Raw genomic sequence first — 14163 nt, forward strand, 5'->3', positions numbered from 1 at the left:
CATGGTTTGATTCCTGGTCAGGGCACATGTCCTGGTTGCAGGCTCGATCCTTCGTATGGGGCCGTGTAGGAAGCAGCCCATTGATTGATGATTCTTTCTCATAATTGATATTTCTATTTCTCTCTCCCTCTCCCTTTCTGTCTCTCTAAAAAATCAATAAGAACATATTTTTTTCAAAAAACATATATATTTTTAAAGTAACTCTCCAGTAGCTCCAAAATTCCTTAACTGATTTTTACAAGTTGGTCTTCTAGAGGGCCTCTTCGCTTGGTTGTTATTTGTGGGAAGATGGGTTATTGGTGGTGTGCATTTTGCTTTACTGCATTTCCTGGATCCTCTAGAATTATTTTTTAAGTATATTTTATTGATTTTTTACAGAGAGGAAGGGAGAGAGATAGAGAGTTAGAAACATCGATGAGAGAGAAACATCGATCAGCCGCCTCCTGCACAGCTCCTACTGGGGATGTGCCCACAACCAAGGTACATGCCCTTGACCGGAATGGAACCTGGGACCTTTCAGTCTGCAGGCCAACGCTCTATCCACTGATCCAAACTGGTTACGGCTAGAATTACTTTTTAATGTATTCGGTATTTCCAAATTCATGTGTTTCCTGGCTCCTTAGTCAGGGCAGGCAAATTAGCTCAAGGATTCCCAAGTCACTTGAATTGAGCCTGTGGGCTGCCTAAGACTCTACCCAGCAGGTGTTTTATCCACTTAGAGAGAAATCTGAGAGTGTTATAGGACCTCTCTGCTTTTTAATCCCCAAAACAAACATCAACCTATTTGAGATCTGAAGATTTCTTGCTTGAGAATGAAGAGTTGCCATGACCACCAATTTAGGAGTCACATCCTAGAATTAAGAACAGCCCAGAGGAAAGTAGTTGTTTTAGGGTAGACAGGAAGGTTGGCCTCAAAGGAAGTGGTAGATAAAGATATCAGTGGGATTAAACATGTTTGTCGTTTTCATATAGCTTGCCTTCATCTTGGAAACATATAAATGTATCCCAAATAAATGTCTAAATCATATACCAGAAATTAAAATATTAATTAGAAATATTATTTTTAGGGCTTCCACTGCTTGGCCCAATTGGAGTTAACACGACTTTTAAGATTGAGTTCTTCAGTTACTAAAAAGCATCAGCTCATGTGCTGCTTGTGAGCACATCCTATGAAGCAAATCCCTGTCTCCTTTCACAGGCCATGGAGTGGACTTGGACTTTTAAAATCAACGCTTCTGTTTGGGAAAGCATAGAGAGTGATAGCATTCCACCCCCTCCTGAAAAGTCACCAGCGTTAACAATGGCAATCCTCCATACTGTGGGAGGCTATAAATAAAATTGAATGGGTTTTTTGGGGTTTTTTTTGCTTAATCAAGATTGATTTCCAACAAACGCAAATGTGTTCATTGTTCTATCAATAATATTAACATAAAAGTAGGCGATGCCCTTAGGTACCCACCAAAAGGAGGGAAAACTCTCTAATTGGTCAATTTTCACGGAATTTTTATCAGATGCATTAACTCTCAAATACAGTGGGAGCCATCTGAGGTAAACAAGTAAAGACCGCTGTGACATACGTTTTAGAGAGAAGCAATAGCTGAAGTGCACAAAACCGTAGGAGATTGCAATGCCTGGAAACTAATTTTGTTGGCATATGCATATGCTAATTCACAAGCCAATTTAGAATACATCCGACAACAGAACCCTTTTATGGGTGAATTTCGGAATAAACTATGGAAATAGAGTCAAAGGCCTGTGAACTTCTCTCCTCCCGTATTTTGCTTGAGCTATTTCAAACTGTATAATTTATAAAGTGCTAAGACAATATCATGTGTGGTTTGTAAGTCAGCTAGTTACAGGGAGAATGAACCATTATCCAACGCCAGCAAACATGACCGTGAGGCTTGTGCATTTCTACATCTGACATCATTCCATAGATTTCCAAGTTCAATATTAATGGTGACTGGATCTCGTAGCCTTTCCAAATGCATCATGGACACCTAAAGGTATTCTCCGATTGGAGGGGGGGAAATACATTCTATTTCAAACTTCCAACTATCCTTGGGTTCATAGGTCACCATTGATTTGGAATAAGATTATCTGAACTTTTTTCTTGCCCATCTTTTAATCATCTTAAGCCATTGCTCGGGATTGCTTTTAAGTGGAAGAAGAGTGGATGCTAATAGCTGCCTAAACAGCCCAATGGGATCTAGGAGGAAAGTTGTAGACAGTACTTAGCAGAACTATGAAGTGAATTACATGAGAGACCAGACATGGAAAAAGCCAGAGATGGAGCTAAACATATCGTGAATTTGGATCATTTGCCACCCTGCCTGGGAATCTGCAAAGGTTTTGAATGTCATCGTTATCTAGAAAACTCGATGAAAGATACAGAAGAAAATATTTGCTGAGAAATTAGGGGATAACTACTTAGAACTGTATTTAAAATCTTTATCAAATGGAAAGTGATAGGATCCCAGGGCTTGTTTTGTTAAGTTAGATACTACCTGAGAGTTGATGCTATTAATGGTTAAATTATATGTATATAAACCATATGATGTGTAATGGCTGTTCAGTAAATGATTGAATGAATGAATAAGCCATTACTTTCCCAGATGGCTGCTCAGGGACTTCCTACCTAGGCAAAATCACAATGTAAGTAAGGTCTGTTTTTGGTATTTTTCTGTAACCCGTTCTGTTTCCACCTTGTGTATTCTACTTCCTTTGATTTCTTCATTTCTGCCAAGAAATCTCATTTTATCAATAGAAACTACTTCTCTTACACATGTTGTATCATGCTATCTGCTAAATTATTTACCTGGGAACACCTTCACTTCCCCTTTATCAACTCTATAAACAAACTAGCTTCTTCTCCTAGCCATTTATTTTTCTGAATCTCCTCCTGCTTACAGCCAATCCCTTCAGAAGTTCTGTATATCTCTGACCTCTTCCCTTATCAAGAACGTTTTTCTCCTACACCAGTGTTCATGATAGCATTATTCACAATAGCCAAAAGGTGGGCCTACCCAAATGTCCATCCACAGATGAATGATAAGCAAATATAGTAAGTACATGCAATGGAATGTCATTCGGCCTCTAAAAAGAAGGAAATGCTGATACATGCTATAACATAGATGGACCTTGAGGACATTAGGCTAAGTTAAATAAGTCAGACACCAAAGGATGAATATTGTATGATTTCACTTACATGAAGTACCTAGAATTGGCAAATTCAGGCAGAAAGTAGAATAGTGGTTACCAGGGGCTGGGGAAGGGGAAATGGGGAGTTACTGAGTGGATACAGAATTGCGGTCAGGGGGTGATCAAAGTATTCTGGCAAAGGATGGTGGTTCAAGGTTGCACAACAATGTGAATGTACTTAATACCACTAAAATATACACTTAACATTTATTAAAATGGTATATTTTGTTATGTGTATTTTACCAAGGTGAAAAAATAACTTTATTCTCTTCTCTGTTCCATCTCTAACCTTTCACACTCTGTGGCATTTTTTTTTCTCTCAGCAAACAAAAGTCTTTCAATATTAGCCAAATTCAAAATATCCTTCTTGAACTTTCCACCCTGCCTCTAGCTCCCATCCTACCAGCAATGGTTATATACACACAGACACACAAAATTTTAGACTTATCTGCCATTCATTGTTAAGATCACTTGGCCTCTGCTTACACCTCTCCACTGAACTTTGCCAAGATGATGAATGGCTACCAATTGCCAAATCTCCAAATCTAGTGGACACTATTCAGTCCTCACCTCTCTGAACTTCTCAGCAGTATTCCAGGCCAACCAATCAATATTTCTCTCTCACATCAATGTTTCTCTCTCTCTCTCTCTCTCTCTCTCTCTCTCTCTCTCTCTCTCTCTCTGTCTTTCTCTCAACATATCTCGGGTGAAGATTACAATAAAATGTATGTTACATTGTGTCATTTCCGCTTAAAATGACTTGGTTTCTCCTCTAACACTCTTTAAATCTCCCAATTTCCCTGACCAGCTTCTCTGTTCCTTGAATTACTAAGGAATGGCCTCTTAGACTAAACTCCGAGCTTCTCTCAGACCTGCACTCTGTGGTCCTTGCCATTCTTGCCCTCAGGATCCTGTGCGAGTACCTGCTCTGCTCTCGTTCCTTCAGCTACTCTGGCCTTCTGTTGCTGCCTGGGATGCACCAGGCCTTTCCCACCTCTTGTCCTCTGTGTGTGCCGATTCGTCCACCCACAAGGCTTACCTCCTTTCTTTGCTTGTCTGGACCTCTCGCCCTTGTAGGCTCAGTTTAAATGTTATTTCCTCACTGAGTACTTCCCCAATAATATCCTAGTATTGTCCCTCTTAATACCCTTCATAGCACTTTTCACAACTTACAACTATACACACACACACACTTGTTTGGTAACAGTCTCCTCTATTAGAATGTCAATTCCATGAGGTAGTGCCCAATACAGTACCACACCTAAGTACTATGTAACGGAAGAGATGCCTAGTAAATATTTTTAAAACAAATTCATAAAGGAGCGAAGAAGAAAGCTAGCAAGCTAGTTTTCCATAAAGCTGTTTCATATAACCTCTCCATAGAAATGAACAGGGACAGGTGTTTTAAGCAAACTTATAATTCATGAAAATCTAAATTTACATAAAGGGCATGTTGAAAGGTGATTTTTCCACTTTACAAAAAGATCCATCATAAAATTCTTTAAACAGGCTTCCCAGGTACATGGAACATAAGATTTTATTGATTGAAACCATATGTTCGCACTGAATTCTTCAGGAAAATATCTTTTATATAAAGCAAGGTTGACCTGTAAGCAATTTCCTTAAGGCACCTAGCCCAGAATGGCCAATCTCAAATTTCCGAGGTAATAGATAATGGGAGGCCTGGAATGCAGTGGATATTTGAAACCCTAGAATGCAAAGCAGTCATTTCAGCCATTTAGGGTCCTCATGAATTTTCTTACAAAAATAGCTAATGGGGAAGTGAATCAAAGTATCCGAATCTCCCCAGCTCCTCTTCCTGTGTGTCAGGGAAAGTAAGAATGGCTGTGAAATGACCCCCAAAGAGGCTGCTTTGGAAAGCAGAACAAAGGCTTATAAAATTCATCCAATTGTTGCTTTTCTCCCAACTCCCTACCACCACCACCACCACCACCACCACCACCACCACCACCACCATCACCACCACCACCATCACCACCACCACCACCACCATCACCACCACCATCACCACCACCACCACCACCACCACCACCACCATCACCACCACCACCACCACCACCACCACTGATAATTAAGTTGTCTGATTGCAAAACTGGAATAAAGAATTATGTGTGTTAATATATAAAATGCGGTTAACTTCTCTGGATCTTAATTTCCTCCACTGAACAATATGAGAGTCCTTTTAAAGATTGTTGTTTTATAATTCTGTTCTTGAACCTACCCAAACTTTATAAAATAATGTGTGACTGTTCTTTATGGTTAATGAAACAAATTTCTCAGCTATTTCCACCCTTCTTATTGGAAACTTTAGTAAATGATCATGAACTGTGATTCAAAACATGTATAATACTTGTGGAATTGGTTGATTTGTTTATGACTAATGATTCTTGCTAAGAAGAACATGCTTTGCAGAATTTATTTACAACCAACCTTTTCCTGACCAAACATGTTCCACTAGGGCAGGAGTATAGTAAGCTATTCTCAAGCTGCAGTAAAATTGAAATACTTTAGCTGCAGGAAGAAAAAACACTTAACTGGTTGTGGTAATAAAGATCAAGGTATACTAGGACATAGGTTAGTTTTACCCTTCAAAAACAAAACTACTTTTGTCTCAAAATATTCAAAAACTTCAAATTTAGAAGATATTTAGGACACAGAGAAAATATCTATAGAGTTTTGGGCAACATTTTTTCCCTTATCAACTTCCTGAAGCATTATTCTATCCTCACTCCCCACAATTTCTATTTTTTGCCCAAATATTACTATATCTGATGACATTTTGAGGGAAAATTGTTTCTCTATGTGATGTACTAAGGTATTCTTTCATAAAGAATTTTAGAGTAATAATATTGACTTCTAAGACTTTTCTGCATGAGTCTGAAAAACTAAAGAATATATTAATGGAAACACACATTATTGAGATATCTCCTGCTTTTTAGGTTTAAGAGAGACCTTGAATATATCAGCAAATCTCAATTATATTTGAAAGTTAATGTTCTTAAATTTTGTATTTTTCTTTCTTCCTTATTTACGTCTATAAATGATATCAGGCCATTTCTTCATTGAGGGAAAAAAATTAGATGCAGAAAGGAAGGCAGGAAAGAGAGAGATAGGAAAAAGGCTGGGGATGATGGAGTTAAAGCTGATACTTGATCAACCAACATCCCAAAACTAGGCTGAATATAGAGGGGGAAATGCAGTAGGAGCAGAGGCCAATAGAGAGAGCAATGGGAAGAGAGAAAGTTCATGAAAGAGGATTTATTAATTGGAATTAGAAATTGCACAATATGCAGAAAAGTCCAAATTGGGAGAGACTCTGAGGAAAGTAGGATGCATCTGTATTCTGATAACAACAAGAAAGTAGATATTAGTGGTGATGTCTTCCATGTGCGATACTTAGAGCTGCCACTTGACTAACAACTTCTGCTTTGTTTTTGTTTTTGTTTTTGTTTTGTTTGTTTCTTAATCCTCACCTGAGGATGATGTTTTTTCCATTGATTTTTAGAGAGAGGGAAAGACAGAGAGAAATATCGATATGAGAGAAACACATTGATTGGTTGCCTCCTGTACACCTCCAACCAGGGCCCGAGCCAGGAAGGAGCCAGCAACCGAGGTATATGCCCTTGACCAGAATCAAACCTGGGACCCTTTGGTCTGCATACCAGTGCTGTATCCACTGAGCCAAACAGGCTAGGGCACAACCTCTGCTTTAGCTTGAAACACAATCTAGAAAAAACAAATATAACCCATTTGCATGAAAGTCAGAGTTCCTTACAAGTTTATAAGCCAGGTCCTCATGTGAGGAGATTCTGACTCACTGTGCATTTGTCAGGAGGTTGGGGGACAGAGAGCGGGATTGGTGGGGGTGAGGCAGTCAGCCCAAGAATGTGTAATTTGAAAAATGTCCTTAGTCAGAGTGACTTTTTTTTCTGTTTATCAGCAGAACATCAAGTCTTTTTATTTTTTATGTGTGTTGATCCCAAGACCATGGGAGACTGCTTCTGAAGAAAATATTTGTTGGGAAAAATGTCTGTCATTTAAGAATGTGTCCTGCTAATAATTTAATAGCTTTTTTATTTCAAATGTGCAATTTTATTTTCCTCAAAATGCTGAGGAAACACACTGTTCTTTTAAATGGAACTCTAGCTCACTGTTGGCAGGGAATGTAAATTGGTACAGTCACTATTGAAAACAGTATGGAAGTTCCTCAAAAAATTAAAACTGGAACTAACGTATGACCAAGCAATCCAGAATCCATTATATTCTGGATATATATCCAAAGGAATTGGAAGCAGGATCTTGCAGAGATATCTGCATTTTCATGTTCATTGCAGCATTAGTCACAATAGCCAGGATATGGAAACATCCTAAGTGTATTATCAACAGACAAATGGATAAAGAAGATGTGGTATATATAAGGTGGGCCAAAAGTAGGTTTATAGTTGTGAGTATGCAAAACATAGTTTATTCTTGTATTATTATATATTAATTATTGTACACCTTAAATTTACACAATGTTATATGTCAATTGTATCTCAATAAAGGTAGAGAAAAAGCATAAGGTATTGTAAGTGCCATTGTGTCCAGTTAACAACAAATGTGCCTGACACCAAGGAGTGCTCAGAGCACACTCACCCTGGGCTGACTTAGGAAGCCTGTGGCTCTGTAGGAGACTAAATGTGCTGAGAAGGAAAGAGGGCTGTGAAGGAGGCAACCCAAGTTCTAACCCCAGCCCTGTATGGAACCTGTTTGGTGGTCTTGGTCAAGGCCTAAGGCCTCTCAGAGCTTTCAGTTCTCCATCTGTAAAATGACAGTATTAAAGTAGGTGTTCAGTAAGGTACCTTGCAACACCATCATTATATTATCCCATGAGTTTTACCTTAAATGTGCATGTCACTTGGAGCTTTGGAGTCCTGTTTCAGAGGTTGGTCAGGTTTTACTTATTTTTAATGATAACCTTTTAGTTCTTTAATCTCTACTGAATTAATGGTTTGACATTTTTTAGTCTTTAACCATATGATTTTGTGCATGCTGCATAATCAATATATGAGTGGAAAGAGGGAGAGTAGAAAGAAGAGAATTCAATAACTATGTTATTTTTCTGCTTTCAATACCTTACTTTATTTCCATTTTATGCAAAATGATTTTGTATTACTTAGTATAAGAAATTATGGTTTAATGGACTCATCTCATAAATATCTTAAATTCACCATAACAAGAACACGGTTATTGTTAACAGCCATCTTCTCCTTCATGTTTTACTAGATTTGGAAAGAAGAAAGACGAGAAGGGTGGGAAGGCTGAGCAGAAAGGTCCTGTGAAGCATGGGGGCCTGCGAGAAGAAGAGCTGGAGAAGATGAAAGAGGAACGGGAAAGGTGAGCAGAAAGGCTGGCCCTGTTGCATGTGAGCCATAGTCTGGGTTTCATTTGGTTATTGCTTCCATCAGCTGGAGAAATTTTACTTTAAGAAGCACAAGAGGTTGACTGATACAAATGGAAAAGTACTTGATAGAAAAGGGGACTGCCTGTCTTGGGGATTTTTATTATATTTTGAGAAGAAATTAACTTCATGTTTTTGTTATGTCAATATTTATAATTTCATAATATGCTACCCCTGGTTTTGACTTTATCAGTGTATATTTTCTGTATGGTTTAAACAACCAGTTTTTTTTTAGTAAAAAAATATCATTTTGATGTTGATGTTTAGAATGATCATATTTCCGTAGTCTGTTCCCAATTTTTGTCAAACTGTTGTATGCCTTCTTAATTTTATTCTGCTAAATCCATTTGCGTACAGTAACTTGAGAAGAACATGTCCTTCATTTTTATAAAAGCCAGTGTCTTTTATTAGCCTATCAGCAAGTGGCAAAGTATGTCGCCCATCTGTGAAAGGGCCGGTTCCATTTACTGAAATAATGACAGTTTGCAAGGACTGCATTCTCCGGTTTGAGGAGCTTAATGTTCCCATTTGGACAAGAGGTCCTTCACGTATCTGTGATGGTAACTCTGGCATTTATCCCAAGTAGATGCGTAGATATTTGATTTTGAAACATGTAGTAGAATATTCATATTTCTCCATACTTAGTTGCGCCTTTACAACTAAGTGAAACTTGGAGAAAGTCTGAGATTTGACAAAACTAGCATATAACTTTAAATATTCAATTCTGACGTCATTCTGTATCAGGTCAGATTTGTCCAACTTTCCACTTGCTTTTTAGTAACTACAGCCCCCCCCTTTTTTTTAGAGTTGCTCATACTTATTTTAATACTCTATCATGTATACTAAGAAAATCATACTTACTGTTTTCTAGCACAGAGCAGACTACGAGTATCTACAGTTAACCTTTGACCCCTATCTTATAGTCTATTCCCATTGGGAAGGCTGACTTTATCAATAGGGAAAAAAAAAGAAGAAACTGTTTAGTCCTTTCTCAATTTTGAGGAGTTGATAGGCTCCAACCCAGGGTCAGTGGAGCAGTTAGAAGGAAATCGAGTGCATTGCATTGTTGTGGACAATTCGCCTGGCAGAGCTGCCCCAAAGACAAGGAAGACGAATTCTCCAGCATCGCCCAAGCGGCAGTAACCCTGTATATAGAATGTGCTTCGGGCTAAGGTTTTAATGCATGTATTGGCAAAGACATCAGTGTGGCGAGGCCACATCACCGCGTGCTGCTCCCTTGGCTTTACTTACCGAGGCACCACATCCTATACCTCATCCTCTGGAAACTGAGCTGTTTGCTAGAATGCAGACTTCATATATTTTGTGGCTCAATATTTGCTTGGGGTTGGGGCAGGAGGTGGGGGGAAAGGGAGAGAGAGTCTTAGTAGCTAGGGAACTGTGTGCCAGCTAGAAAATTGATAACCCATAATATAAGGTGGGTTGTCTTTAAGCAAGAGTTCATTTCCTTTCTGGTTTTGCTTTTAGGAAGCAGGTGCCTGAGGGAGTTTTGTTCTTAAAGCAAGGCTGTAAATTCGCCTCAGCTGGCTGTATAGGCTTCAGGTCCAATTTTTAAAAAAGTATGTCTGGTCAAAATATTGAAAGAACTATGCTATTAGCCTTCACTTAGGCCACGTCCCACACATGAACACATAAAACGCATCTGATATGGGTTTCCCAGAGACAACATTGTCTCAATCATGTGTGAGGGGAAGAAGTTGGAGTTGATTTTATGGTTGGGTGCTATAGAATGAATGACCAAGGGCATTTCAACAGCTCAGGGGCCCAGGGCCACAGAGGGTAGAGGTGGGGGCTGAACACTTGGCATTACTCCCAACCCTGGAGTCCCATTTCTTGGCTCTCCATCATCCATAGGAAACCAATTCACAACTCTTAAAGAACTCAGTGAGCCTATCACTCTTCATGGCATGGCCATGGAAAACATAAAGCAAAATTAGAAATAGTGTATACAAGTTCATAAAGTTGTCCTTTTCCCTAATACATTTAGAATTTATTACCTTATGATGTTTCAAGCCATCCTGTTGCTTACTGCTTTGTCCTAGATATCGAGTTAGTAGTTTTTCATTAACATATCCCTTTTACAAAGGATTTAAAGCATTTACATAAAATATATACCATACAGTGTTGAAGCCAGCTTGTACCAGCGTGTGAGAGACAATTATTAAGCTTTCAAGAATTCTGTGAGCTAGTTGATAAATCCTTGGTAGCTGGAAATTGGTTATGGTGAGAATGTTTACTACTCCACAGAAATTGGCAAATGCAAAAAGTTTTTCAAAGAGGCAGCTTACCAACACACCGCTGAGAGGCTATACCAACTCTATTTAGTGAGTACCCAGGAAGAAATTATCAAAAATAGAGGCAAAAGAACACAATACTCATCCAAATCAAAGCACATGACTTCCTATAGAAGCTGAGTTTCTCAAAGTGTGGTTCATGGGCCACCTACATCAAAATGAATCACTTGAGATGCTTATGAAAAATGACTATTCCCGAGTCCCACACCAGCCGTGCAGGATGAGACCCTTGGGAGTTAAGCCCAGGAGACTGTGTTTAATAGGTGAGCCCAGGTGATTCTTTAGCATTCTCATGTCAGAGGACCACTGACTTGGAGGTGCAGGGTTTGGCTCGAACATTAAACTGTTCTTATTCTATAAAAAAACGGATACACAGATTTTTTTCCCCAAGAGGATTGAATAACCCAGTCTAAAATATAGTCATCTTTCTCATACATCCTCTCAGTAACAGCCTCCCTCACTGCACACTGTTTTGCACACACAGAGAAACCCTTGCCAGAGCTCATGCCTAAGAGAAGACGGATCACTTTCCCCAGAACCTCCCATGCATGAAAAAACATGGAAAAACTATAAGTTCATTAAGAAAATTTTGGGGGGAAAAAAGTGTAAAGAAGACTATTAAAATCATGCATAATTCCATCATAATTTCATTACTACTATAAATATTTGTGGAATCTTTTTACTATGTGTATTATTTCTTTGAAAACTTGGTATTCATACAGAATATACAAGGTGTCTCAAAAGATGTACATGCATTTTGAATGATTATAAAGTCAGCGTTCATTAACATACGTTCATTTTCAAAATTTAAAAGTATCTACAAAAGTGAATAATGTTTTTGTCAACACCTCTTTTCAAGCTGATGACTGTTCTGGTCCAGGCACTGCTGATGACAGGAAGCAGTAGAATCACAAGCAGCAATAATCATTTTGTTGGGCATTTGCATACCCTCAGTTCGTTGACTGTTGTGGGTTTTGTACTGTAAACTTTATCTTTTATGTATCCCCATAAAAAAAAGTCTAGTGGCACTTTAGGATAAAATTTCTTTGTTCACCCATTATTTCAAATCAGTTAAACCTGAAAAGGAGTAAAATTTAAGTGAGTTATCGGCTGTTAAAGTATGTACACATTTTTGCAGATGCCCTATATATAGTATCTTACCTTTTTTCATAGCATTATATTATGAGCATTTTCATTGATGTTTTGAAAAATTTACTTATTTATTTTTTTAATCCTCACCGAGGATATTTTTCCATTGATTTGTAGAGAGAGTAGAAGGGAGGGAGAGAAACATCGCTGTGAGAGAGACACATTGATTGTTTGCCTCCTACATGCGCCCCACCAAGGTATGGGCCCTTGACTGGGATCAAACCCGGGATGCTCTATCTACTTAGCAAAACCAACTAGGGCAAAACTATGTAATTTTGATGACTATCCAATATTCTGTGAGATCAATATACCATAATTTATCTTCTATTGTCAAACATGTAGAGTTTCCAGTTTTCACTGTCCCAAATAGTAATTCCTTGATAAGCACCGGGTACAAAAATTTTTATAGATTTCCTGTTCAAATCATAGAATTGCTGTTTGGAGGCTCAATTTCCCTGTAACTGTTTAGTTTAAGGGTTAATCTAAATTTAATTCTAAATTTTAGGATTATATCACACCTCTCCATTTCTCCCATTATTTTATTATGATTTCCATATCTCACTATTATCTACATATCTAAATTATGATATGAAACTATTTGGTAATATATTACTATATATGAAGAGTTTACTCATAACTAGAGCTATGAAACGGTCAAAAAAAACCATAACAGGTGGATTGAGTTACTATATTAGATTGGAAGAATGCAGAGTCCAGAATAGTGTTTCTCAGTGGGGGGTGGAGGGACGGGAAAAGTAATTTTGCTCCCCAAGGAACATTTGGCTGTATCTAGAGACATTTAATTGTCACAGTTTTGAGGGGATAGGAGGCAAGGAAGGAGTTGCTACTTCCATGTCCTGGGTAGGGGTCAGGGATGGGCCTAAGCATCCTACAATGTACAAGACAAGTGACTTGTCCTACACAAACTGTCAGTGTGGAGGTTGAAAACCCCTGTTCTAATCTCTGGACTTCACAAAGAGAAGGTACCTTCCTGGACATTAGCATTGATTGTCTCATGATGCCTGTGGATAACACAGAGAAATATACACCAGATGACATAACCCTAGAGGGATTATGAGCTATTTGAGAAGCTGTACCCAAGACTGCTAGTGATTCCATCCATATAAGCTTGCAAGAAAAAAGTTTGTCTCAAATTTTATTTTTAACGCTGGCCTGCTGAGGATTGGCATCAAACGATGGTGCCTGTGGGTCATACTTGAATGCCAAGAAGCTGCAGGGTTTGATAATGTGTCAGATGACAGAATCATCTGGAACAATGGATTGAATCAAACACAAAGAAACTTAATAGGAATAAATATAAAGTCTAGCTTTTAGGTCCAAAACTGAACGGTACAAACACAAGATGTGGAAGGTTTGACTTAATACCAAATATATGAAAAATTTGCCTGATGGTTTTCTTTGAGGGAAAGTTTAGCATGAGTCAATATGAGGATATGCTTGCCAAAAAAGTTAATCCAGTCCTATGCTACATGACTGCAAGCCCATAAACAAAACGAAGGAAGAAGCAATAATTCCAGTTTTACGCAGCTGAGATAATACCTGGAGCCTCCTGTGCTCTCTCACACACGAAGAATGGCAGCGCCAAGTCCAAGTTGTTTGAAAACGTTGAAGGACCGGTGAGTCATAGTCTGTACAGTTAGGAGGGAGCTGATTTCACATGATTGAAGGACTTGCCTGTGGAAAAGGAATTAGGCATATTTCATTCCATCCATTCTATTCTCTGTCTCTCTGTCTCTGTTTTTATTCATCCAATCATTTGTTTTCTTGAAGATACTAGTGAGGAATTATTTTAAGAGAGATGGCCTTCCGCCTTCCACTTAATAGAAGGGAAAACATCCTGACCATCACAGTCCTCATGACGCAGTAGTTTGTCGACACTGGAAATGTCTAATAAGGAACCGATTGAGAAACAATTAGTGTGTTAGGAAAGTATTGGACTAGGTCAGAGTTTCATAAGCTTCAGTCATTGATATATTGCCTTCATTGTCTTATTTATATTTATACACATGCAAATCAATA

General features: G+C 38.5%; 1 protein-coding gene across 1 annotated transcript in view; it reads left to right on the forward strand.

Moving 5' to 3' along the window:
- The window catches only part of PARD3B (par-3 family cell polarity regulator beta), a 907405-nt gene that overhangs the window by 713370 nt on the left and 179872 nt on the right, over positions 1-14163 (forward strand). Inside the window, exon 19 of the mRNA XM_081095604.1 lies at positions 8488-8598. Coding sequence (XP_080951730.1) covers positions 8488-8598 — 111 coding nt within the window. The remainder of the gene's footprint in view (positions 1-8487; positions 8599-14163) is intronic.

This window comes from Myotis nattereri (assembly GCF_964212035.1).
Source record: "Myotis nattereri genome assembly, chromosome: 7".
Lineage (NCBI taxonomy): Eukaryota > Metazoa > Chordata > Mammalia > Chiroptera > Vespertilionidae > Myotis > Myotis nattereri.